At 38.6% G+C, this 26407-nt stretch overlaps 1 protein-coding gene across 1 annotated transcript in view; it reads right to left on the bottom strand.

Annotated features, from left to right (window-relative positions):
* Positions 1-25792, bottom strand: part of XRCC5 (X-ray repair cross complementing 5) — a 52931-nt gene extending 27139 nt beyond the window's left edge. Inside the window, exons 1-13 of the mRNA XM_033003916.2 lie at positions 25711-25792; positions 20847-20960; positions 20102-20285; positions 18863-18911; positions 17141-17263; positions 14254-14442; positions 11316-11430; positions 9486-9624; positions 7331-7443; positions 3917-3979; positions 3076-3213; positions 1601-1691; positions 165-298 (exon numbers count right to left, since the gene is read on the bottom strand). Coding sequence (XP_032859807.1) covers positions 165-298; positions 1601-1691; positions 3076-3213; positions 3917-3979; positions 7331-7443; positions 9486-9624; positions 11316-11430; positions 14254-14442; positions 17141-17263; positions 18863-18911; positions 20102-20285; positions 20847-20960; positions 25711-25728 — 1470 coding nt within the window. The 5' untranslated portion in view covers positions 25729-25792. The remainder of the gene's footprint in view (positions 1-164; positions 299-1600; positions 1692-3075; positions 3214-3916; positions 3980-7330; positions 7444-9485; positions 9625-11315; positions 11431-14253; positions 14443-17140; positions 17264-18862; positions 18912-20101; positions 20286-20846; positions 20961-25710) is intronic.
* Between the last annotated feature and the right edge of the window lie 615 nt (positions 25793-26407).

The raw sequence follows: 26407 nt of genomic DNA, 5'->3' as shown, positions 1-26407 counted from the left end.
TAAAATCTATGCCAGAGATAACACAGAAATCACCGGCTATCCCATACTTAAATGCAAAATAATTTATATTTCCATTTTCACAATGTGAATCAGAGAAAGGCAGAAAGGTAGAAAGTCTTAAAAGAAAAGAAGCTTTTTTAAAAATGCCATACAGTTCATCTCACCTGATATAACCTCTGAATATGAGGGTTTGGGATTTTGCTGGGATTAAACAGGTCCTTAAAAGTTCCTCCATCATCATCTTCACAAACCAAATTCATAGAATCAATCAGAGAGTCAACAGCAGATAACTGATCCGCTAAGGCAGCAATTATATACAAAGAAAAATTAAATACACTTGCAGATGGATGCATTTCTCAAAACAATTTATAAATGAAGATTCACTTCACAATGTGAGATTTTGACCAAGTCGTTACATGCCACAGAATACACTGCAGACATAGATGTGCCAATAAAGAATATGAAGAATATGGATAATGGACACAGTAATAAACCCCCTGCTTTATTTAAGGACTACAATGTAAAGTCATAAAGCCTTTTTTTTTTTTTTCCGCAAGACCTCAATTATTGCTGCCTTTCTGCTTCCATTTTTCTTCTTTTTCAAGATGTTTCCATTTGCAACAGAAGGTTTATAGGCCACTTAGAAAATAAGGAGAACAGTTGGCTTGAGAAACTAAGCAGCGTACTATAAATTTTAAAAGTTATGATTGCAAATTAACACAGTTCACAATAGTCAACTATTGGTTTGGTAAGACAGGTTTTATATTTGTTCTCAAACTGCTGGTTCCAGGCAAGAAAATAGAAATTGTTTCAGAAACAACTCAGCATGGTTTATGTACCCTGACGTGCAGATGCCCATTCAGTGGATCTCATAACAAATTAAAGAAGTGGAAGTGGATTTTAAACTACATTCATCTATGCTCATTGCTGTGCAAAATTCTCAGAACAGTGAGTCAAGCTATGTATGGCTGCATGTTCTATGGCTCTCCAAAGATACCCTCCATCTGAATCTGAACACTAGCATGCTTTAAAGCATACTAGTGCATGCTTTAAAAAACACCACACCACAGAAAATAGAGACTTTGCCTTTGTACATTATATTAACAGGTACCTTATATTAACTGCAACTGGCTACAGGATTAGCTTTGTACAAACGGAACCAATGTCCTCTTCTAACTCTAGCTAGCCAATCACACATGCTAGCTCCCACAAGGTTTGGCCATGTAGTCTCACAAATGAGTTCAAAGATCAAAGGATACGGAGGACTAAATCTCAGATCTCTATCACAGAAATCCTGTGAGACAAATAATCCCATAACTTGAGCCAGAAGTGATTTAACAGGACAGTTTTAAAAGACTACCTGCAAACCTCCAGTCTGCTCAGCCTGCAACTAAACTGGCAAAGTTTTGATACAAGCTTTTCACTTCAAGATGACATCATGATAATGTCTTCCCAAAGGGCTGGGGGTCTTTTCTTAAGCCAAAATAATTACAAAGTTTATGTTTTCGTTGGAAAGCCAAATACTCTAACTCTTTTAAAGTATCTTAAAAGAAGACAAGTAGGTTACTTTGTTCAGTCACCCAGAGAAGGACTATATTACCTGTAGGAATGCATTTTTTATGTTTTTTCAGGGATGAAAATATGTACTGTCTTAGGTCTTCCATGTATGGTAGTTGCACATAGATGAGACACTGAGCAAGACAAAATAAGAAGGAAACAACTGAGCCTGAAGAAAAAAAAGTGAACACATCTCAAAGTGATCAGGGCAATATAAACATAAGAACAATCCAAAGATCTAATATCTGTGTATCAAAATACTTAAATAAAGTATTTACAGAGCAACACAGTTTTAAGAAGAATAAAACACAGAATTATTTTATAATATAGCAATGGCTACACTCCTCATTTTTCTACTGGTAGAATAAAGACCTCCCAGGTCATCCGATCCCTTTTTCTTGTGCAGAGTTCCAACTAGACGAGCTTTAAATAACCCATGTTTTGGGAGCTTTTATCAGAGCTTATTGCATTTCAAAGTCAAAAGTTGGTTTTGTTTTTTCAACATTCTCAGCTTAATCTTTTCTTTATTCACATACCTCCTCCAGTTCATACCAATCTAAGTAATTCCTTTCCATCCTTTATGTTTATACCCTTCAAGAGGCTGAAGACTGTTGTGCCCGCCCTCACCTTCATTGCTGCTTAGCCATGCCATACATATTTAGCTCTTTCAATAGTTTCTTGTAAGATCAGTGGAAACATATGCTGAAAAAATTCTGACATACTGTGTTGCTTCTGGGTGTCTCAGAATTTTTAAAAAAATATTTCAAATATGACTCTGCTGTGTACAGAACTTTTTTTTTTTTCCTAAGAAACAGACTTCATTTTGTTACTCCTGCTTTTTAAAATAACCATTTCAGATAAATAAACATACTACTGTCTTCCTAACTCTCCATATGAATTCAAAGAACAGCTTTAAATGCTGTGAGCTCCTCCTCTCAGTTCCAGTTGACTTGGAAACCTAATGACAACAGTGTAGTTGGATATGCTTGAAATGACATGTCAACTATCAAATTCAAACTGTCCACTACCAAGCAACCTGGAGATAAACCCACAGCTTAAGAAAATCAGTGAATCTAGTGCAACTTTGGATTGTACACCGAGAAGTAGGTAGTAACACAGAAAGCAAGCAGTGGTAACTTATTATATAACTATGTGATTATGCTGTTTCTAAACCTCATTTTTTTTGGTATTTCCAGGATAAAAAAAATGAGATTATTACTATGTTACTGAAATAAAAATCAGTATTCCTTAAATTTGTAATACAGAGGATACTCATAAAAACATATGGCATTATCTTCCACATACTTTTTCTAGGGAATTTTCTTAAAATTATTTATTACCTCCTTGTCCTTAGACTTGGTACTATTTTCTAAAATCACTCTGGAAAGTCACATTGGTTTCTTCTGGTATTACACAACACTGTAAATTCATACAATTCAAATATGATAATTTATTAATTGGTATTTGTAAAGCATCAATATGGAGACTCTCTGTGGAAAGGTAAGAGTGAAAAATTACCTCATATGCATCCTTAATATATGGAAAAGCTACTCCAACTTGCGGGTTGCATCTTCTATCATAAGCATAACGCACTATAGCTACCACTTTCAACTCATCCAATGCATGAACAAGGGCAGAAAAAGCAACAGCTGCATTCTGGGAAAAAAAAAAAGAAAAAAAAAAAGGTCTAGAGTCATGGAAGTTCTCATTAGTCTGCTGAAATACATCTTTCATGGTGAATTCAAAGGCACTGATTGAGTCAAGACTAGTTCCCATTTCAGCTATAACTTCAACACAAGCACTTTTTATGCTCATAAAATTAAGAAGCAGAAAGGTCAAATCTCATCATGATAGTGGATCCATTCAAAGCCCATCGAACTTTAGATCCAGCACATCCCACCTTTTCCACTTGGTATGAAGAGGTCTCAGAAGGATTACGAGAGAGAGAATACGAGAGAGAGAAAGGGAGGGAAGTCAGACCCTCAAAGGAACATATAGGAGCACTACAGTGAGGTTTTAACCTCTAATATTTAAAATCATTTGGATGACTGTTCTAAATAACAGTCACAAGGCACACTGTTGCTCTGCATGAGAATAGACTTAAGCACCAATTCCATGCTTCCTATGCCCTTGCACAAACATAGTATTTACCAGTTTTTCATTCTTCATGAGATATAGTATTCATTTGGGGTCTAATCCAGTTTCCTTTCATCTTAATGGACAATAGAAAACTTCTGTAAGCTGCATTAAGAATATTTGTTTTATTAACATGGAAAGACAGGACAATCTCAAGCGCCACTACTATTCTTTTCTGTTCCACAGCAAAACACGTTCACCATTAAACTTCAGTTCACCTTACCTCATCATCTTTTGCTGCAAAGACCTTCAAAACCTGGTTGCCCATGTAGTAATGCCTCTGGATCTACAGATTCAAATGGTCAACAGTTAGCCTGATCTAAAGAAAATGTCATTAATGCAACTGGACCAATTAAATTATGAAACAACTAACATATTACTCAAGTGAGAAACCACAAAATTCAATTACTGTGCATAGAAGTTAAAGGCCTGTATATGTTTCACATCTCCATTTATCATTCAATATGAATATTCAGTCATATTCAGCAGGATATTCTCATACCTACCTACTGATGAGCAGGAATGAAAGACTATGTACTTGCAGCTGTTACCAGCCTGAATAATACTGCAGTAATTCAAAAGTCAGTGTGGAAAGCCACAGTAGTTAACAAAAGACTTAAACCTAGCTGACACTACATCTATGCTATTAAATTTGCCTAGCAAAGATATGTCAAAAAGGAGCTGAAAAAAGTCTCGCCCTTAATTAATAAAGCTACTTCAACAGCATCCTGGAGTATATACAGCTGTGCTGGCAAAGAAGCACTTCTGTTAGCAGAGTTTATGCCATTCATGAGCATGGCTGACCCCCCCAAAAAAAGAGTTTCATCAGGGGGCATTGCTGGAATAACTGAAGCTACTGAGGCTGTGAGACACACCCAGAGAAACACTGCAGTAGTGGAAAACCTGTCACAAAGACTGCACGCTACTATGAATACTGTTTAAGATTACCTTTCCATGTTAAAGAAAAATCTCTTAAAATTACATCGTCTCCAAACTAACCTGGAATTTCATTATTTAGCAAATTACCATAATGTTGAAGTCAGTGACAACTTGCACCAGAGCAGATCTGTTCAATGTATTACAGCATGAATCTTCAACTCAGATTATTCTACCTACTATTCTTCTTTGCTGTTCTGTCTTTAAAAGCTCAGGAAATTTTATGTTCAGTATAGTATAAATAACTAGATGTATGTATCATTACACCTTTTTTTTTTGTTTGAAGGAAAAAGAAAAGGTCCTTCTGTAATATTTTCAAGTATTATTTCTTGATTTACATGGCATTGCTTATAAATTAAAAATCAAAGTTTAAGCAGCCTTTGATCTTCTTTCCTGAGGGATGTGAATAACTCAGAAAAAGAATATAAGGTAGTTCTATTCCTTCTTTAATTATGTATTTGGAACTGTTCCCGTTTCTCTAGTTATTAATAAATTATCTTCTCTCCAAAGTTTCTAAAAGAAACAATTTAATACAAAACATACATTTGTATAGGGTCAGTATTATGATTCCAAACAATAAAATTCAGTAGCCAAAACATAAGGAAAGCATGGGTCTTGAAAATTCCAGTTGTAGTTGAAAACTGTGCTATCATTATCTACATAGTATCATTTTAATCCTGCAATCAGACCTGAATAATTTTATTCCACCAAGGTCTATGCAACTACTTTATTTAAGATGTAATTTCTATTTGTTATGAAGTCCACAGACAAGAGAAGCACACCCTAAAAATCATCAAAAGCAATAAGTACTTTGTGCACTGAAAAAATATAAAACCAATTTGTTAATTATTTGAAGTATATTTATGTGAATCCAAAATATTCCTACAATTAATTATATTCTACAATTAATTATTAACTATGTATTTGAAGGTATTACCACACTATCTGAGCCCAATGGTGGAAAAAAAAAAAATCCATGTGAAATAACAGCTCACTTAAAGGAGCATGACTCTTCTCACCTGTTTTCCTCTTAGTTTCTATTTTCAATAAAAGTCAAACTTCAAGACAAAATAGGAGGCCAGCCTCCAGCATAAGAAAACAGTACACATGGTGAAATACATCTTACAGAAGTAAACGAAGACAATAAGACACAGCTGTAGGCTAATACATGAAAAGATGCAAGAAACTGTCTTATTGAAACACTGCATTCAGACACATTTCACTTGTTAGATCCAGTTTCTAGTACAGAATTTAGCAGTCCCTAATATCTCTCCATCCTGGCCAATTTACAGCATGTAAGCTCAACCATGATATGTCTCCTTCTCCTCGATCAACCACTTTCAGTCCACACACTCCTGTGTTATTTAACAACTTTACGTTCTGAATGTCTTCAGGGAGCAACTGGGTTACAGTTCCCATTTAGGATATCCTCTCATTTCAATAAATCAACAGAATTTCCTGGCTCCTCACTTAATAATATGAACCATCACGCTGCAGTAGTCTATGGGCATATCCAGCAATATGCAGGGGTCTCTGTGCCACCTGTACTGCAAAGTAAAAATGTTTAGTTACATTCATTTGGGAGTAAGCTCCTGCAGATACTTCCTATTTCATTAGCATCTTTCCTTCCTGGTAAAGGTAATGATTCCTCAGCCATCGTCAAGGGTTCTATTTTATTCAGACAGTGAGACATTTCAAAGAGCAGGAGGGCTTGGAGCTTTGGAACAGAAGGTGCAGAGCTGCCCTGCCCTAAGATTTCCCTTCAGTTTTGAGTGGTCAGGGAGGACTGGGTGCAGTGAACTCCAAGAGCACTAAAGTTTCAATCACCCTGTGCAATACCTTGAAGAAAGAGTGGAAGCAGCTTAACATTTCTAGCTATTACTGATGCTCACATCTCTGTACTTTATCCTCATGTGTCCTGTTTCAAGAGGGTTTTGTTAAGCTTTTGCCTAAGGCCTTCCTAATGCTTAAGTCTTGGATTTTCTGCAGGAAATCACCTTGTGCTGAATAGCTTTTATTAAGGTACTTGCTCAGTGTAAGTTTCTTACAACTTCCAGGTAAGACAAATGGCAAAGTTAATATCACAAGTACAGGTAAGTGCAAACAAACACCAAGCATCTCATTGAAATATGGAGAGTTTCTGAATGATGTTATCTTCATCTAAGTTCTGTGAAGTCTTTGCTACATTTAGTTTTTGTTATAGTAGAAACAAGAAAGTCACAGTTCGCAAACTAATCCTTATGGAAATGAGAATGAATGCAGGCAGTTCTCAGGCTTTCTTTAATATTGAGGGAGAGATTTCTTCTGTTAATAAGAACATACTTGTGGCTGGACAAAGCCCAGAAAGGCCTCTGCATGACCTGAACAGAAGAGAGATCATCTTCTGTTGCAGATCTGGCATCACTAAGTTCATGAGAATAAATGAGACTACACTACCTCTGTCTCCACTTTGCAGAGATCCAAGTTCAGTGGCTCTGACTTCACTTAAGGGCTACATTTATGGGCTTCTCTCCTTCACAAGACTACATACTGTTTACGTGTACTAGAATCAGCAAATAAGTCATCCCTGTACTTCTGACTGCAGATGCCCCATTCCCAATACTAGAACCCAGTACAACACCACAACTTTAGTGAATTCAAACTTAAATCAATTGTCTTGAACAACCCAGGAAGTTGAGTGGGAAGAAGTTTAGTACTGTACCTGAGAGGATCTGCTGAATCCCAAAACAGAGAAACATTTTGCTTCTGTTTTGTATTTCATTTGCTCTTCATCTTCCTTGGAAAAAGGAACTATATCACTCCCATAGCGAAACCCTGAAGAACAAGAGAAGAGCATCTGGTAGGCATATGGGCCTACAATTCTAACACCAAAATCAGCTCTCTGAATATTTTAACAATGCATGCATGCCCCACAGCTACACTCCACACATCCTTATCAAATCACTTTCCCCATTAACAAAAAAAACACACACACATAGACACATTTTGTACTTCACAAACATCAGTTGCACTCCTTGTACGTTGTTTTAAATAATACAGCTACCCTCGTAGAAAGCAGGAAAGAAAATAAGGGAACCAATCATTTTGTCCAACAAAATTATGCTCACAGAATAGATTTAAGCAAATCAAAATAGATTTCATTGAAGAGACTGCAATACTCCCTGCAAATGTAATACAAAAAACACACACACCACAAATCACGGACAGGAAATGACACTAGAAGTGATTCTGAGAACATAATGTGTTAACAGTGGAAGCGAGATACACCCTCACACACAATGGAAAACCAAACCACTCTTGATTGCAGAAGTGGTCTTTCTATGTATTTCTGTGGTTTACTTCCCATGCCTTACATTACAGGGATATCTCGACAAAATAGGAAGCTGTTAGTTTTTCAGAGGTATTATCTGTTCCTACTGCTTATTCCCCCACCTCAAGCTCCAATATCCTCCTTGTAACATCATCACTTTATTATACTGTCACAGACTAAGGATGACATCCTCAGGTCTGAAGCAAGCAGAAGGAAAAGAGGTGAATCCCTGGATGAAAAATCTACATGCAGATATTTTCCTGGAAACTGAAAAGCAAACACGCAGGCAGAATGAAAGAAGTTTCAGTATGGGTGCTTCAAATGCAAAGTATTGTCTAATTATGACATTCCTCAAAAGGTCCACAAAAGTCCATGAGCCATCAGCAGCTTTTTAAGTGTAAGAAATATCACATCATTGATACAGAAATTTTTGGTGTCTCTTGTTCACATTGAACTTTTCATCACTTCTTTTTACTAGTATCCCACAACCACTCACCAACTTAGGCAATCAGGACATCAGCAGGAAATGGTCATAAATGCTTCATAATATATTCACTATAAAAAGTGGATTTTTTTTTTAAATTTTACTACAAGTTTTGAAGTTATAAAACATAAGCAGACTACTAGCTTTTAACTACCATTCCTACTTAAAGAAACTCACACTGTTGTTGGGACATTTTTATCTGCTACTGCTACAAAACACTTATCATTACTACAATTGAAAGAGATTAAATAAAAAGAACAGTATATATCTTAATTTTTCAATTTTATTCATCTGACAGCACTTTCTATACTGTTATCTGAATAGTTCTGCTCTTTATAGTTAATACAATTACCCTACTTGTGTGGGACTGAAACAACAAAGAGAAGAAAAAAATTAGTAACAAAATATATCTACACAATAGCAAAAAATTAAACAAATCTGCTTAACTCCATTTTTTAAAAGTAGACTATTTCATACTGTTTCTGGGGTCTTTAGTCTTCTAAGGAATTTAATTCACTCAGAAAGAAGCTGACGGTTATAAAAGAAGTATTCTGCATAGCACTACATTAGACTGAACCTGTTATGGAATTTAAACAGTAAAGCTAATAGACTCTTAAACACTTAACCTTCCTTTAGTGGTTTCATCTTCCCAACTGTAGAATATCTATAGCAGTTGCTTATCTAGAAAAAAGCAGTGTTATGAAAGTGTTCATGTTATCAGTACAACTGATGATCTAAAAACAGAAAAGAGGTAGCAGCACTACTCATTACAGAACTGAGGTATGGTCCTCCACATAATACAGTTTAGGAAGTTGTAGTGCCTTCCAAGATCCACCTGGTGGTATTATTATTATTCCTATTACTGGCAAAAGTAAGAATTTTTAAAATATGTGAAGACAAATAGCCTCACATAACAGTCTCTGTGTTCCATCAGTTTACAGAGCTTACATTCTAAGATCACAGCTAGGCTTCAAATTATAAAACTAAAAGGCACTTAGGTGATTTAAGAGTACAAGCCATTATCTTCAGTTTGTCTTCAGGGTGCACATAAAGAAGTCATACCTTGAATAGTATCATCTTTCTGAACCTCTGTCTCGTCATCATCATTCAAGCAGTAAACAGTTTCTTTTTGCACATCATCTTTTCTGTGGGTTTTAGCATCCACAATTGTCCAAATCTTTTTCACCTTCTCTTCTGTGACCTTTATATCAGAATTCAAAGCAAAGGAACATTTAACATTTCAGTGGGATCCAGAATGCTTACCATAACATGCAAAAAATTCTTAGACAAAGTGCTGCATTATTTTGCCAATAAGGAACTAATAATGACAGCCCCAAATATGCATCTCTGACTGCTATCCCAGTGTTCTCAGCACACTGTTTCATCTGTATGAGACCTAACACCTGAACTGTATCATATTGACTGCATACTTGTCTTGGTTATTCATACAAGTCATGGGTTGCCATTTGTGGAAGTCTTTTAGTCACAGGATAACATGTAAGTTGCTTGCTATGGATTTTACTTCCTCCACCTACATAAACGCTTTTTACAAAGCATTAAGTTATATGTTAAAGAAAGAAGAAGTCTCAACGCTCATTCAGCTTGTTTGTCCACGTTTTGCATCAGACTTACTACACTACAGGATAAAAATTACTGCAACTTCCCCAAAAGGCATAAAAAGATCCCAGCTGCATTATGGGACTGGGAGAGGAAAGAAGGAATAAATAACTGCAAGGAGTGAATGGTTCCCAACTACAGAGAAAAAACAATCCAAACAATCCCTTCTTTTCTATTTCTTGTACTTAGTGAATTAGAAGAAAAATGGAGAACTGGGCAGAAAATAGAAAAGACAGAATAGATTATGTTGGTAGATACCATAAGTCTACTCCTACATCTGATCCAACTGCTGTATGACCTCAGGCTCGTCACTCAGTTCATGCTGCTTACTCTCCCAGGCGTAATTTATTTTGTGTGTAAACACTTTTGGGAGGGGACTCTTACTGTATATTTGTACAGGTGTGGTACAATATCCTAGTTTAAAAAAAAAATATTAATAAGTGCAAAAAAAGAGCTGGCAGCAGACACCTCTTTCAAGGCTAGTATGCCTATATCTCAGAAATCAGATATACTTCAACTTCATAATACACCTTCCTGAAATCTTGCAATATTGTCCAGACTTAGTCTTGGGTTCAAATAAACCACTCATCTCCATCTCACCAGATCCACCAATGCTGCCACACTATATAGTTACCTATTGATTATTCAATAACTTGAATTTTGCACATTTTCTGTGTTTAAATACACTTCCTTCTTCCTAGTACTGTGTGAAGGATCCATATAAACTGTAAGGGAAATGGACTGTGCACAAGCTCTGCCAAACAGTATAAAGCAAACAAGCTGAAAAAATACACCTTTTTTCCCCAAGTCTGAAATAACAATAGATGCAATTTGAAACAATAGCTGGGAAAACATTTACACCCACCATTTTACATACACATGTGGATAATTTCTCTTGTGCCTAGGGCTTAAGAAATATATATTAAGTCTCATTGAGCTGCAGACATATCACTGATGCCAAATGGGACGATTCACACAGTCACAGCATTCTTAATCAGGTTCGTCAACTTCAATATCATTAAGTGTCACAAAGTAGATAGCAATTACTTCTATTTCTGTACATCGTGAATTTCAGTTCTGTAACATATGTGTACAATATGGTGAAGTTAGAGTTGCTGTGGAAACCACAGTTTTAGATGTACTGGCTTTTACGCACATAAAATCTCTACCATAATTATTTTGGATGTTGTTTTATCCTTTATTTTCTTAGCTTTAAGGAAGAAACATGCAGCTGCACCTAACTGGCTGACAAAATACACTAAAACATGAACTTACTGATTTGTAGGCCACAATCCTTATAGACAAATTAGAACCAATAGTGAGCTGGCAGGGCCAAGCCATAGGTCTTCTTTCTATTTTCTTAAACATTGAAAGACGCTCCAGGCTCTCTCTAAATGAAGGAATGAGGAAAACAGAAGTGAACTCTGGTGAACTGTAATAAAATGTTACAGACAATACACTCTCTTCAAGGACTTGCAGGACTCCAATTGTTTCAGCTTCAACTGCATATAGCATCAGAAAATAAACTGTATGAATAATCTTGTCATTAACGACTGTCAGAAAAAAGAAGAAAAGGTGGTACACTAGATTATTCCCATCTCAAGCCTTTGTGACGGTGTGACATTAGGGCTTAAAGACAGTATGTTAGGTCTTGTGAGGAAACTACACAATTGCTTATTAAGCATTTTACATTTCACCCAATTAGGGCATGTATTCAGCTGAACAACACAAATTAGAAAAGGCTCTCTAAGTGGTAAAATGTTTTCTGCAGTGGAGGTGAAGAAATAAAGAATCCAGTTTCAATTAGCAGGATTTTGTTTGTGTGGTAATTAACTTTTGACACCTTTTTTTTTTATATATACACTACTAATGAACTCATTATTTTCAGGGCATTCTGTTAAACAAGTTACTTTGAATATTTCTAACCTAAACAGCATATATGCACGTTCATAACACACACACAAAAAGGAACTGTAATGATATTATACTAAAAAGTGTTAACTTAATTGCACAACTTTAAGCAATAGAGTCCAAAAAGTAAAAATTTTCAGTAAAAGTAATTTATAATATATTACTGTGAAATTAAATAGGCTTGTACCCCAGAACATCTTTCAGCCAATACAAACTGTATCAGCTATTTTACTCTAAAATTCCAATGCAGGGAAAGCACGTAGAAAATTTTTTTATTGCCTGATGAAGCAAAGACAAAATAGAGCTGACCTCACCTTTTTCACATGATGATAAAACCCAAAATCTACCTCTCTCTCGACTAAAGCACTTGTCTGGCAGAAATAAAGATCAACTCCTAAAAACATTAGTACATAATTTAACTTGGTATTCTAGTTTTCAAGTTTCTTAGGATGAGCAGGGTGTTTTTTTAAATTCTAACAGAAGCACAATGAAAGAAGAACATGCACTGGAATTATGATAATGAGATAAACATTCAAGGACGAATGTGAAAATCAAATAACTGTTAAATGACGTTTAAGATCAATTTATTAATTCTATCCTTTAATTTGTTACATTTATAGATGAAAAATGTTCCCTGTTCTCAAAGAAAACTCAACCAATAAAACCCTAGTAAATGTACATTTCAATTTTGTTAAACATTTTCAAAATACAACAATGTATTTTAAAAAAGTCTCTCCTCCTCTGCTCTCTAAACCCTTCCTGAAAAACCCAGAGGCAGCAGAATTACCTCCTGTCCGACAGTCAGTATATCAAACCCTAAAAAAAAACCAAAACAAAATTTTCTCACTTACTTTCCTGGCACAACTGATTTGTTTTCACAAGAGTTGAAATATTTTTACCAGCAGGAATAATGAATACAGTAAAGCAGAGAATATATCTGAGTTGGTAAATTATCATGACAGATTTGCAAGGCTGACTTCTTAAAGCATGATAAGCAATTTAACTGCATCTAAAACCTCACACATTCTTAAACAACTTAAACAACTAAAGCTTTAATCTATTAGCCAAATGCCTGTTTAGCCAATGATTTTTAAATTTCTCCTGAAAGCGTGGCACAAATACAGCTTATAGAGTAGCAAGAGACTGCAATAAAAAAAAAAAAAAAACTATAAGGAAGGGGCCAAACCACATAGCAGCTTCATGAATATGGATTATCCCAAAGGATAAACGGGCACAGAAAGATACTGCTTTTCTGTGCAGTCTTTTGATGCAATGACAAAGCCTGCCTTTTTCTAGAGACTCAGACTGCTCTGTTGACTAGTATGGAACAAATACACAGGGATATACGTTTCTTCTCTAATCCACACTAATGCAGTTAAAATAACAGTTTATCTGGCTGCTGAGGTGCAAAGCAGATCAGTTGGGCAGGGTGAGGGAAGGAAACCCCACAAATAAAATGATGAGTAACAGCACGCAATCCTACAGGTACCACCCTCATCTAAAAATTACACTTCATCATCACATTACAGCTATAGTCTGCTAAGCTTCCTGAAAAATGCATTGTCTAAAAGATCACACTTCATAGTTGTAGAATAGAACTACTAAGACAATAACATCAGACTTTCATAAGGCGCATATCTGCATTTCGCTTGTTTCCCAACTGACATAACACCCATATGGAAAAGTCTTGGATATATCATTAGCCACAGTTTTTCAGAGACTCGTATTTTCATTCTTTCATTGGGGAAACAAGAAGTGAAAAACCATCTTTCAATTCTTGCACTAGGAATGCTGCTAAAAAAAGTATATTGTTTGGCACAATGGCACTGCAGTCTGTGATTGAAGAGCAGGATTCAACAAACATTACTCAAAACATTTGTGGGAGTTTGATAAACTAGTGAGTAGTCTGTGACCAAGGAACAAAGGCTACTGTTAAATGCAAATGTTCTACCTGCATCATGTCACAAATTCCAACTCGTTCTAAAACATGCTTCTGAAATCTCATTTACAGAAACATTCCCTCCAAAATCCACCAACACTAAGGATAGAAGAAGCGTGACTTTTTTTCTTTAAATAGACATACAGAAAATTCATTTTCCACCAAAATCTGTAAACTTTTCTACCTATTCTAATGTCCCCAAAGAAGCTGTTTGAAAGGGACTGAGCGTATAATAAGTTATAAAATCCAGTGACTTCAGTGAAACTGGAAGCCAAGTGACTGATTAATTAATTCATTTCACCTTAAGGGGAAGAAATCGGAAAGTAAATTTACAGTATGATAAAGAGGCTTAGCCAAGTTTACCTGAAAGTATAAATTTCTTCCAGCCCTCCATCTTCATCCAAAGTATGCATCAGTTTCCTCACCACATCGATGCCTTCCTTCTGTCGCTCAGTTAAACACTTTCTTGGAAAAGAGTTTCTGTGCACATGGGAATGTATACCGGCACCTGAATCTCCACCTTCATCATCAACATCCACTGGAAACGGAAGACTAAGAACACAAGCAGTTAGTTTGACTTTCTTCTTAACTAAAATAACCGATAAAAAATAAAACAAAATTTGTATCAGAATCAACAATTTCTATCTAGCTGCAGTCAGATGTATAAAGAGCCACACGGCTTGCGAAACACATTAAGTAGTATTTCAGTTCTATTTGGCATTGGTAACTTCTTGGCCAGAGTGCTGCACTAGTTCTGGACATCATATGTCAATAAGGATGCCCACATACAGGAAGGGATTGGGGAATAAAGACAATGCTGATTAGAGAACAAGATCTATGAAAACAGACTGAACACAATAAACCCTGTAGAGAAGGGAGTCAGAGGGCAAGACAGTCTTAAATATAAAAGGCAGAGAGGAAGGGAACAACCAGTTCTTCATATTCAGCCAGCACTCAAATCACATCACGGAGTCAGGTCAGATATTCAAAAACCTGATAAAGGCATTTCAAACCATAACCTGTAAAACCAACTGCCTGAGGAGATAGAAGAGTCTTCATCACTGGGAATCTTTATAAAAAGATTAGACAAACACCACTCAGCAATGACATACATACAGCTGACCCAGTCTGAAGTAGAGGATTGCTCTAGATGACTTGTTAAAGGCCATTCCAGGCCTGTGATTCTGTATTGGTTGCAAATGCCAGCAAACGGGACTTTCTCTGCAGTAGGGCTATTAGGTGTATCTGGAATAAATGTTATTCTTTGAGATTTTAATAGCTTACAACACTAGGTGAATTTCTGACTGAAGATAATACATTTTCCTGCACTTCAGGATTCAGATTTTAAAATTTAGCCAGAGGTTATAGATAAAATGATTTTGCTGCTCTTCGAAATACAACAGAGTTAACTAAGTCTAATAACCAGAGAAAAGAGAGATGTGTAAGATCCTCTACTCTGTGCCCCAGACAACGCCTGCAGATTTTTCAAATCTTTCATCTGATCCAATTTTGAACGAACCACATGATACCTTTTACCATATTTCCACAAAGAATTTTAGCATTGTATTATGTTTTAAAAAAAAGTAGCCTACAGATCTCTACCTCACTTTCACCTCATTAGTCCTCATTAAACTTATCTGTGGAGCAACATATAACAAGCAGAGTTAACAATATGCACAACAATGTCACATACAGCAGAATTAAAGATCAAACTTCAGCAAAGTGTTTGCTACCTTTTTAGGAAGCAGCATCCACTGACAAAAAGAGAAACAGTATTTTAAAGCTGTTACAAAACCCAAAAGCTTCAAACCTCTGATAAATAGAAGTTAGATTACTTTCATTATACAATGCTTAGAGACTCCTGGGATGAGAACTGTGTAATACCCAAAGCTACACAGTGCTCAGCATGTGTCTGGCACTTGACAGTTGGTTTTAATCCCTGTTATCTGCCACAAGTTACAACCTAATCAATAAATAGGGTGTAAGAGATGGAAGCAGATGGAACCGTAACAAAAGGACAAGGTTTAGCAAGAAATTACTTTTAAACCACTATCCTGAGTACTTTGCATTTGTACATGTATTTCTCAAAGCATCACTTGCTCATGTGGCTGGGAGAGAGGGTGTAAATCTGCAGCTAATGCTGTAACAGCAACGTTTCCCCTAATGCTTCTGTTAGCCATGGGGCTTTTCCTTTGCTACGGTACACACAAAGAAAATGTAAAGATGTATCAGAAATCTCACAGAACAAAACTGCAACATTAACATGTGGTGGTAGTATCTGTGCTAGTCTGCACTGCAAACTACAGGTTTGGAGATAAGGTGCCAGGGGCTAAACACCAGGTCTCTGAGAGATGTACTCAGGCTGGTAGCATGTACCATGTCCATGCTGGTGTGTCTCCACCGCCGCCAGTGCCAACAATAGCCAAGTAAGCTAGAAGGGGCGTGTCAAGGCATGTTGCAAGCATACCTTCTTTTGCTGTGTAGATAGAACCAGAGAGTAGCCTGACATTTTTATATTCAGCCTCTCCCAAGCACAGGCTTCCTACCTAACCCCTCTGTTATTTTGCAGGTGGGTCTGCAAACAGCTTTAATGAATTCATCAAATTCACAACATTGCTCCTTACAGAATGCTGGATCTAAGTGAAAGTAAATATTAAAATGGTCAGAAGTAATACTGCAGCTTTAACTGTCTCCTATGGAATTATCTGTTATAAACAGCAAGCATTAACATTCACACAAAGTTTTGCTTTTAAATAAACTCCTACTAGAAGGCCTATAGCTTCCTATGTTACCGTCACATGCAACAACTAATACAGATCGCAGCACCACCACTGATTCTTCAGATCAATGTCTACCTATACCAAGACAGCCAAGGGATTCCTGTCATAACACTTAAGACACTGCTTCCATTTTCTACTTCCATCTTCCAAGCACATCACTGTGAATATAACTCTTCTCTTCAGACTTGCTTTTCTACTGGCATCAGAATCAGGCTATAAACATCTGCAATGCTACCTTATTATTTCCTCCCAGTGAATCCCTTACCTAAAAGGATTTACACTTGATTCATAACTGGATTTCATGGCATGTGTAATTGATAGAAGTACTCATAACCATCATATTACCTGCTGGTATATCTCTATAGAAACAATATACCAACAGATGACCAACTCCTTCAAAATCATTATAAAGAACAATAATTTCCCTTTAAAAAAATAGCACAGTGTACAACAGCCACTTCAATACTTACAAAAACTGAAGTGAAATTCCTGTTTTCTTCAAGTTAGCAATGATAATTTCCAGCTGATCCTCACTGACAGGACTACTAAGGTCTGTAAACAGTTCAATGTGTCTCTTCTCATATTTCTTTCCTCTTAAAATACAAAAAGAACATTCACATATATCAGAAATATTATCTATAAGGTCTTTTTCTAATACTTTCCTTAGAAAATTGAAGCTTTATCAAAGTAATATACTTGTTTAAAAAAAAAAAAAAAGGCAAACAAATCTACTTGGTAGAAGTTGTTCTCTCATCGGTGATATTATTTATGGTAAGTTTTTAACTTTATATGATTCCCTCTACTCACTCCTACCCCCTAAAATTGAGGGCACTAGCCCTGTGACTGTATAAATCACTAACTACATCTAAATGAATGAAATTCTGCCAGTTTTCACCAATGTAGATGAAAGATGTTATGTTGTTTATTGATTATGCTGGATACTTCCTTTACAGCTCTAAGTCTGTTCTTGTGAAAATGGAAAATGTATTTTAAATTACTGTGCCTGGTGGGGGTTCCATTTTAGTAAGCTAATTCAGTAGATTCATTGGATAAGTTTAAAGCCTACTTAATGTGCTAAGAAGTAGTAACAATAAACATCAGAAAGTTCTGGCAGCTACAGAACAAAATTCAGTTAAACTGATACAGTTTTTATCTGGATATTCAAGCATAAGGGTGTTTTTCTTGTATTTTTGCCCAGTAATATTTTCTCAGCTGAAGGTAAACTCCATCTCAAAGGGTTTGGTGCATACAAGCAACTTACAAGATAACAAAAGCAGTTGCTACATAGTTATTCAAGGTTATACCAGCATACATACACTGATTTTAACTCATAACTCAGTTTTAACTGATAAACTGACACAGCTTTCCAAGTCAATTAGATTTTATTAATAAAAATACAAAATGTATTACTAAGTCATCTTCTACATTCACTGTTAGATCATATAATCTTTTTAACAAGATGCTCAATCGCTGTTTTGAGAGGAAGTAAGGTTATCTTCCTTTTCCTCAACCATCAGTTCACTGAGTGTTAAACAGTCACTTTTCCAGACAAAGTACATTCACTGACAACTTTGTAATACTTGTGCCAACATTTTCTTTCAGCTTAAACAGTGTTTTTTCTTCTGCACATTTATCTACCACAGCCTACATATTTACAAACAACCATCTTATCTCCAACAGCCTTTAATTTGCTAGGCTGGACAAACTCACCTCTCTAGTTTTGTTTTCTTTTTTTCTTTGTAAGACATGCCATCACCCTCATAAATTTGGCAGCCCTTTTCTATGCATTTTAACATCTCAATTAATGTTTTTTAAAAATGATCACAAGACACATGACACTAAGTGAAGTCTTTGTGCCTTGTATAACAGCATTAGTATTTTCATCAATTTACTGCAAAGTTCTGAGTTGCACCAGAAAGCTCTTAGATTGTCTATAGAAGCTAGATGTCTCCTGGAGATTCTTCAAGGACAGACTCCTGTACTGTTGTTCAGTTTGGGGTTTTGGTTTGGTTTGGTTTGTTTTTTTTTTGGTTTGGTTTGGTTTTTTGTTTATTTGTCTGGTTGTTTTTTTGTTTTTTAAAAAGCATTTTCCATATTTACACAATACTGAAAATGTAATACTGATAAGAAATCAGATCAGCTCCAAAGTGCAAGGTCAGAATTCTGTAAGAGGCTTTGAGTTACATACTCACATTGTTTCCTTCTGAAGCAAGTCCATACACACAATAACTGCATCCAGAACTAAGCAAAGTTAAGAAAAAACTCATTTAAAACATGAATCATGTCACAAAAGTGTTTTTTCTATGAAAAAATCTTCTGTTTTCACCCCTTCCCAAACACTGACAAGCATGCATTTTAGTTAACAAACCAACAATTTTTTGAGAAAAGTATTCTTCAAATAACTACTATGCAAGTATATATGTGTTCTGTGATCTTATCTCTTCCCCATTTATCTGATCAAACAGTAAAAAGACTGCTTCAGGGCCCAATCTTTTAACTGTCAATGAGGAGGCTCAAGTTCAATGAAAGAGCAATATAATATTTACAACGTTACTTTGAATCCACAAACAAAATTTACATGTACTTTCAATACATGATACCATTTTCTCATGCACGTTTTCCTTCAAAATATCTGCATCTAGCAATCTCTTGACAGTTCCTTCTTCATCACAATTTTCATTGGGAACATATTTTTATCACTGCATACGAACCTGCCCACCCATCAAAGAAGGAACGTGACTGCTTCTGATAAGATACAGCTGACTGGCTGCGCACTTCCCTCAAACAGCTCTGACAGTCTGAATAGAGCTCACAACAATCATTTTATGGCCAAAAAGAGAGAACACAATGCAGAAGTTGAACAGCATGTAAATGGAACACAGGAAGGGACACTATATAGATCACCTTCTTTTAAAACTTTTCACCTTATGCACCTAACAGCAGTATACGTTCAAACACGAACAACATTCAAACCAGCAAGTGACATTTTGCAATGTTAGAAATATTTTCTGTAGAAATCAATCTAATAAACCTCTATTCTGCTTTGTCTGGCTACTGGTACTTCTGCTGACATACTTTGTAAATAATATTTTTTTAGTTGATGAAAAAGCATAAACCAAGTCCTGCAACACTATTTTTAAAAACACATGCCTTATTCGAGGCCAAAAATTTTATTATTGCTATCTTTGTTCTCTCTAATTAACAGAACACTTCATAAAAGCAATGATTCCCTAAGGCCAAGACTCCATCTGCTAGCCTAAAAGAATGTCAAAAAGCAGATAATCTGCTTTTGAACAAATTTACAACCACAAATTAGCTGAACTCTGATAGTTAAAACTTCAGAGGCAAATCTGAGCCCATTTCACAACACTAACTTCCTGTCTCATGCGTAACTGAATCAGTTCAAGAAGTGCTCTACAATGAAAGGATACAGTCTGCTTGTTCAGAGCCTGGTTTGATCACATCTTGAATGTCTTCCAGCAGATCAAAATCTGGTAGCATTAGTGACCTATGTACACTAATGTTTTGGTATTGATCCCCACTGGCGAGGGCATTCTGAGTACCATCAGTGCCAAACAAAACTACAGCAACCTCATCTTTACTCTCAGCAAAAATCTGGAAATAGAGAAAAGACAAAACAGGTATAATAAACACACGGGTAGATTCATACACAACTATACTAGGCAGACTCCAGCAAGATGAACTAATTTTGAAACAATGTCAAGTACAACGGATTTACTTCTTCTTAGTTTTTCAGTGCTATCTTACCAAAATGTAATCTTACGGAGTTCACTAATTTAGAAATAATTAAACTAACAAATTGACATGAGGATATCTGGCATGAAACAAGTAAAATTGGCTGACTCAGTCCTTGAAATGAGTCTTAGATGTGGTAAATCTTAAGAATGTTGAAACATTTTCAAGAAAGAGAAAATTACTCGTTTTCCCTAAATGTTTCTACTGCCCTGAAAAAAGAGTGACCAATTCAGATGACACATCTCATCCACAAAAATACAGCTGAAATGAAGAACACTGTTAATTCTGCATAAAACCAGACTAATTCTTACTCATTTCTCATTTATTTCAATTATTAGTAAATGAGGAATATATTTCACAAATGTTATTGCTTCCTCTCCCTTTCTAACAGTTTTTTATCCTGTGTAAAGTCATACATACCTGTCGCTGCACAAACTTTGTCATGATCTTCTTGGCTTGTTCAAGTGAAGACTCCTCGCCAGGGGCAGAACTGCTCATTGTAAAGCCTACATCCAGGCACAGCACTATGGCCACCTAGCAAGGAAAGACAATACTGAATACTGACGGCCAGGGACGTCAAAAGCAACAACAAAAGCTTCTGTAAGTACCTCAGTGATAAAACAAAGACTAGGGAAAATGTGGGCACTCTCTTGAAGGAAACAGGATACATGGCTATCCAGCATATGGAAAAGGCTGAGGTACTCAATGACTTTTTTGCCTCAGTCTTCACCGGCAAGTACTCCAGCCACACTGCTCAAGTCGTAGAAGGCAAAGGCAGGGACTGGGAGAATGAAGAACCAACCAGTGTAGGAGAAAATCAGGTTCGAGACCATCTAAGGAACCTGAAGGTGTACAAGTCCATGGGACCTGATCTGTGGATCCTGAGGGAACTGGCAGATGAAGTGACTAAGCTACTATCCATCATATCTGAGAAGCCATGGCAGTCTGGGGAAGTTCCCGCTGACTGGAAAAGGGGAAACTTAACTCCCATTCTTAAAAAAAGAACACCCAGGGAACTACAGACCAGTCAGTATCACTTCTGTGTCCAGCAAGATCATGGAGCGAATCCTCCTGGAAACTATGCTAGGGCACATGGAAAATAAGGTGATTGGTGACAGACAGCCAACATGGCTTCACTGGGCAAATCATGCCTAATTTGGTGGCCTGCTACGACAGGGTTACAGCACTGGTAGATAAAGGAAAAGCAACTGACATCATCTACCTGGCCTTGTGCAAAGCATTTGACATCATCCCACATGACATCTTTGTCTCCAAAATGGAGAGACATGGACTCAATGGATGAACCACTCAGTAGATAAGGAATTGGCTGGATGGTCACACTCAAAGAGTTGCGGTCAATGGCTTGATATTCAAGTGGAGAACAGTGACGAGTGGTGTTCCTCAGGGGCTGGCATACAACCAGCACCGTTTAACATCTTTGTTGGTGACGTGGACAGGGGGCTTGAGTGCACCCTCAGCAAGCTTGACAGTGACACCAAGCTGTGTGGTGTGGTCAACACACTGGAGGGAAGGGATGTCATTCAGAGGGACCTGGACAGGCTTGAGAGGTGGGCCTGTGCAAACCTCATGAAATTCAACAAGGCCAAGTGCAAGGTCCTGCACGTGGGTCAGGGCAATCCCAAGCACAAATACAGGCTGGGCAAGGAGTGGATTGAGAGCAGCCCTGCAGAGAAGGACTTGGTGGATGGAAAATTGGCTGAGCCAGCAATGTACGCTCGCAGCCCAGAAAGCCAACTGTGTCCTGGGCTGCATCAAGAGAAGTGTGGCCAGCAGGTCCAGGAAGGGGATTCTCCCACTCTGCTCCATCCTTGTGAGACCTCACCCGCAGAGCTGTGTCCAGCTCTGGGGCCCCCAATATAAGAAGGGCATGGACCCACTTGAGCGGGTCCAGAGGAGGCTACAAAGATAATCAGGAGCACCTCCCGTATGAGGACAGGCCGAGAGATTTGGGGTTGTTCAGCCTGGAGAACAGAAGGTATCAGGGAGATCTTCCAGAGACCTTCCAATACTTAAAGGGAGCTACAGGAAAGATGGGGAGGGACTCTTTATTAGGGAGTGTAGTGATAGGACAAGGGGTAATGGTTTTAAACTGAAAAAGGGTAGATTTAGGCTAGATATAAAGAAGAAACTCTTTCCTGTGAGGGTGGTGAGACACTGGCACAGGTTGCTCAGAGAAGCTGTGGCTGCCCCCTCCCTGGCAGTGTTCAAGGCCAGGCTGGACAGGGCTTTGAGCAACCTGGTCTAGTGAAAGGTGTCCTTGTCTATGGCAGAGGGGTTGAAATTAGATGATCTTGAAGGTCCCTTCCAACCCAAACCATTCTATGATTCTGTTCTATGAATAAGAATGCAAAAGGGTCAATATAAGCATTATTACTCAAAAAGTTACATACAAATCCTAAAAATCAAACTATATCACCACTCGTTTCTTTCACAGTAATTGTTAATATAAGACAATGGTGGGTGACAGAACCATTACAACTGCACTGAACTGAGAATCATTTCATCTTCTACCATGTTCCAGGCACCTCAGTGGAAAATACAAAAAATGTTGTTTCACAATAATCTGTCCAGAGGGGCAATTTCTATACAATCCTGTGAACATATCAGGGATCTAAGGGGTCTCCCACAGCAGGAAATAAATCAGAGATATTTTGGTTGACAATTACGAATACAACACAATACAGTGTATCTGCACAACACAAGGTGGAGATTTACATTTTCCCCAAACTCTACAGCTACATCCACCCCTCGGAGTTGCTCAGAATAGCTGTAGAGAGCACATTTTGGTCTAATGCAAGAATGGTAAGAATGACAGTTCTCCTGTAGCTTCCAGGGAGAGACAGAACGTTTATGCTACTGGAGGTCTCTGCAGTGCACAGCTATGCTCTTAATGCCTTAGAAGGATTAATTTTGATTTCAATTCAGGGGCTTAAATCCCACAAGCTTTCATATGTGTTTGCATTTCTGATCATCACTTTAACTGATCTATATTTAACACTGTCTGAGTCTTCCCTTTAATTGATTTATAAACTAGTATACGAATAAAATTGCTTCTAGTAATTTCTCTTGTGCAACTCTAGCAAAGTTCCTCTAAAGTTCTTCCACAGAGTATACTTACCTTGATTAGCCTGAGTAATTTTACCATCCAGCTGAATGAAGCTACAAGAGGAAGTCATCAAAATTATGCCCTGCATCTCCAAGGACAGTGACGAAAGGCCAGCTCAAATTTATTGTCACTGATTAAACCAAGATTCTTTAAAAATACATCAAAATCTTGCCTGGTGGTCTGACAGTATCTTTAATTACACTGCCTGCAAAAAAAATATTGTTTGCCAGAACACAGGAAAGTTAGGTACTACCTAGGTTGGAGCCAGTCACCTTGTTTTAAAATACAAAATATATCCATTTCTCTAAGAAATGAAGCTGCCAAAAGGACATGAGCAATAAACCAGAAAACTCTCGAGTGACACGAGGTGTAAAGTCTGCGTGTGCAAAGCAAAAGGGATGAACAGAAAGAAAAGGTGTTGGTCTAAACTCTTTTGCACATGGCTGTGCAAATAATCCCAAGCACCTTTTCCAACATCAACCAAAATAACATGATTCTTTTTGTCACCCAAATAGATAATTCTTATTATCAATAAGAACTTGCCTAGATTAGCTGACTAATGCTCTGTATTAGCAGCTCACAAACTATTTTCTTAAACTTATTTTCCCAGAATATATTGTGTACCTCCCCTGTCATTTTAACAAGCACTGGTTTAAATCCCTGCATGCTCCCAGGACAGAACAAGAGGAAGGAAGGAAGAAAGAAAGAAGGCTGAGCAACAGGGTGCTATAAGATGTCCAGCAGGTTATATTCAGTCTCAGCACTATGTTCTTCACTCCGCCTTTACTGGTGGCTTGCTTGGGAGCCAGGAATTAATGCCTCTGAGTCAGCTGGGTCTGCAGAAGCTTAGAGTGGAATAGAGGCTTGTAACTGAGGCTGCATTAGGCTCTCACAAGAACCTTGTTTTTGCTTACCTGCCAGCCTGAGGAATTACTCTACCAGCATCACCAACTACAGACCCTCAGCTTGTTGCTGTCCTGCCTCAGGATACAAAATGGCTGGCAACTGAATTAATCCTGTTGTCCAAAACAGGTAAAATGCTCTTCACAGCTGGCAAGATGACAACAACGAAACCAAATAAGTGCAGGAGTGAAGAGCTGCTTTTTACTTAAGAAAAAAAATCAAGTGTCAAGTGCTAACATGCTCTCCTAGAAGGCAGCAAACTCCGAACCTGATGCCTATTCAGGTATGTGGAATCCTCCTTCAGGAAGAAGGCAGGTCTCTCTTTTGGTAACCCTCCTGTATGTCTCTTCATCTGTTATTAACCTCTATGCATCTCACCTCTGAGCACCCAGTAGTACCACTTTCAGGTGCAGTACACTAAGCAACACTTTTAAGATGCTCAGCATCTATGATTATAGGACAATGTTGTCACACCTGAGCTAACACCAATCCGCTTTGCTCAAGTACTGATAAGGGTGAAAACTGAATGAGCCTGCTTTTATCCCTAACTTCTCAGTGCTGAAGCTAGATAATAAAGCTAAGAGAGATAAGGCTACAGCAGCACTTCAGCCTGCAGCACAGACTAACCTGTGTTTAAAAGATACTACACCACTCTGTATCAGAAAAGACCTTAACACTGTTTTCACCAACAAGATTCCTTAAACATACCAGACAAACTGCACTTTTAACAGGGCAAAACCATTTCTACTATTAATTTAGCAACAGCAGTAGCAATTACTACTGCGGTACCTGCACCGTGCTCAAAACCACGGCTGCCCCGAGCCAGGAATACTGAAATCCCTTTGAATTAGACAGCTTTATACCAGCAGCAACTCGGAGGCGGGCACAGGAGGAGTTACTCGGCTTCAGAGATGGGTTTCGCAGCTGCGGCTGTAGGGCCGTTTGCTCCGAATTCCGAAGTCGCGCCGGGCCGGCTCCGCCCCACGCAGGAAAGCCAAAAGCCCCGCGCTGGGCCGGGGCGAACCTCCCCCCCCCCCTCCGGCCACACACAGAGCCCCCCACGCCCCCACAGCGAGCACGGGGTCGCGCAAACACCCACGGCCGCGCAGGGCCAAAGCGGAAGCAGCGCTCGCGCCGCGGGCGGGCAACGGCGGCTGAGGGACCCGATGTCACGGCCCTCCCCGCCCGTGGCACGTCCCCGCCACACCGGGAGGGGTACAGGGGTGCCCCAAAGGTGTCGGGGTGCTCCCTCACCTTGCCGCCGCGCGCCATCACGCTCGTTCCGGGCCGCCGTGTGCGCCGCGCTCAGCGCTCCGGGTCGGTCCGTCCGTTCCGCCCCCGCCCCGGGAACACGGGCGGCGGCGCCTCGCGTTCCGCGGGGGGGGCGGCCCGCCCCGGCACTGCCCCGTCCTGGTGCGGGGCAGGGAGCGGCTGCGACGGGGGTGGCCCGGCCGGGTGAGAGGGAAGGGAGATGTGGGGGTGTCCTCCTCACCTCTCCCCTGAGGGCATCCCACCAGCCCCCCCTCAAAGCGCCACATCTCACAGGCACGGCTGTATCTGCCATCGTGGCGTAGCCGAGGACGAGTTGGGTTTGGGTGGGCTGGGGTCCCTGAAGAGGGGCAGTGGCAGGGCAAGCCTGGGGCCAGAGAGGCCCTCCTGTCCTCTCCTGCCTCACCCCATCCACCACCCGCCCCGTAGGACCTCCCTGCCCAGGGGTCTCCAACCTCGCCCCCCTGGCACCTCAAGTTCCCCAGAACACACCCGGTGAGGGAAGCAGCCTTTCCCTTCGAGACCCAGACGGGGATTTGGTCTGGATGGAAGCGCAATAGGCAGTGTTCTGCCCCTGGATCACCAGTGGGACAGGATTTATTTATTGATTTAGACATTAGCACAATGCTGGCTTTCTCCCAATGTTAACAATGGAGAGAACTTCTCATCCAAATTACACCCA

The sequence above is a fragment of the Tyto alba genome, unplaced genomic scaffold (genome assembly GCF_018691265.1).
Source record: "Tyto alba isolate M040663 unplaced genomic scaffold, T.alba_DEE_v4.0 Super-Scaffold_7, whole genome shotgun sequence".
NCBI lineage: Eukaryota > Metazoa > Chordata > Aves > Strigiformes > Tytonidae > Tyto > Tyto alba.
This window is presented reverse-complemented; position numbering and strand designations above follow the sequence as displayed.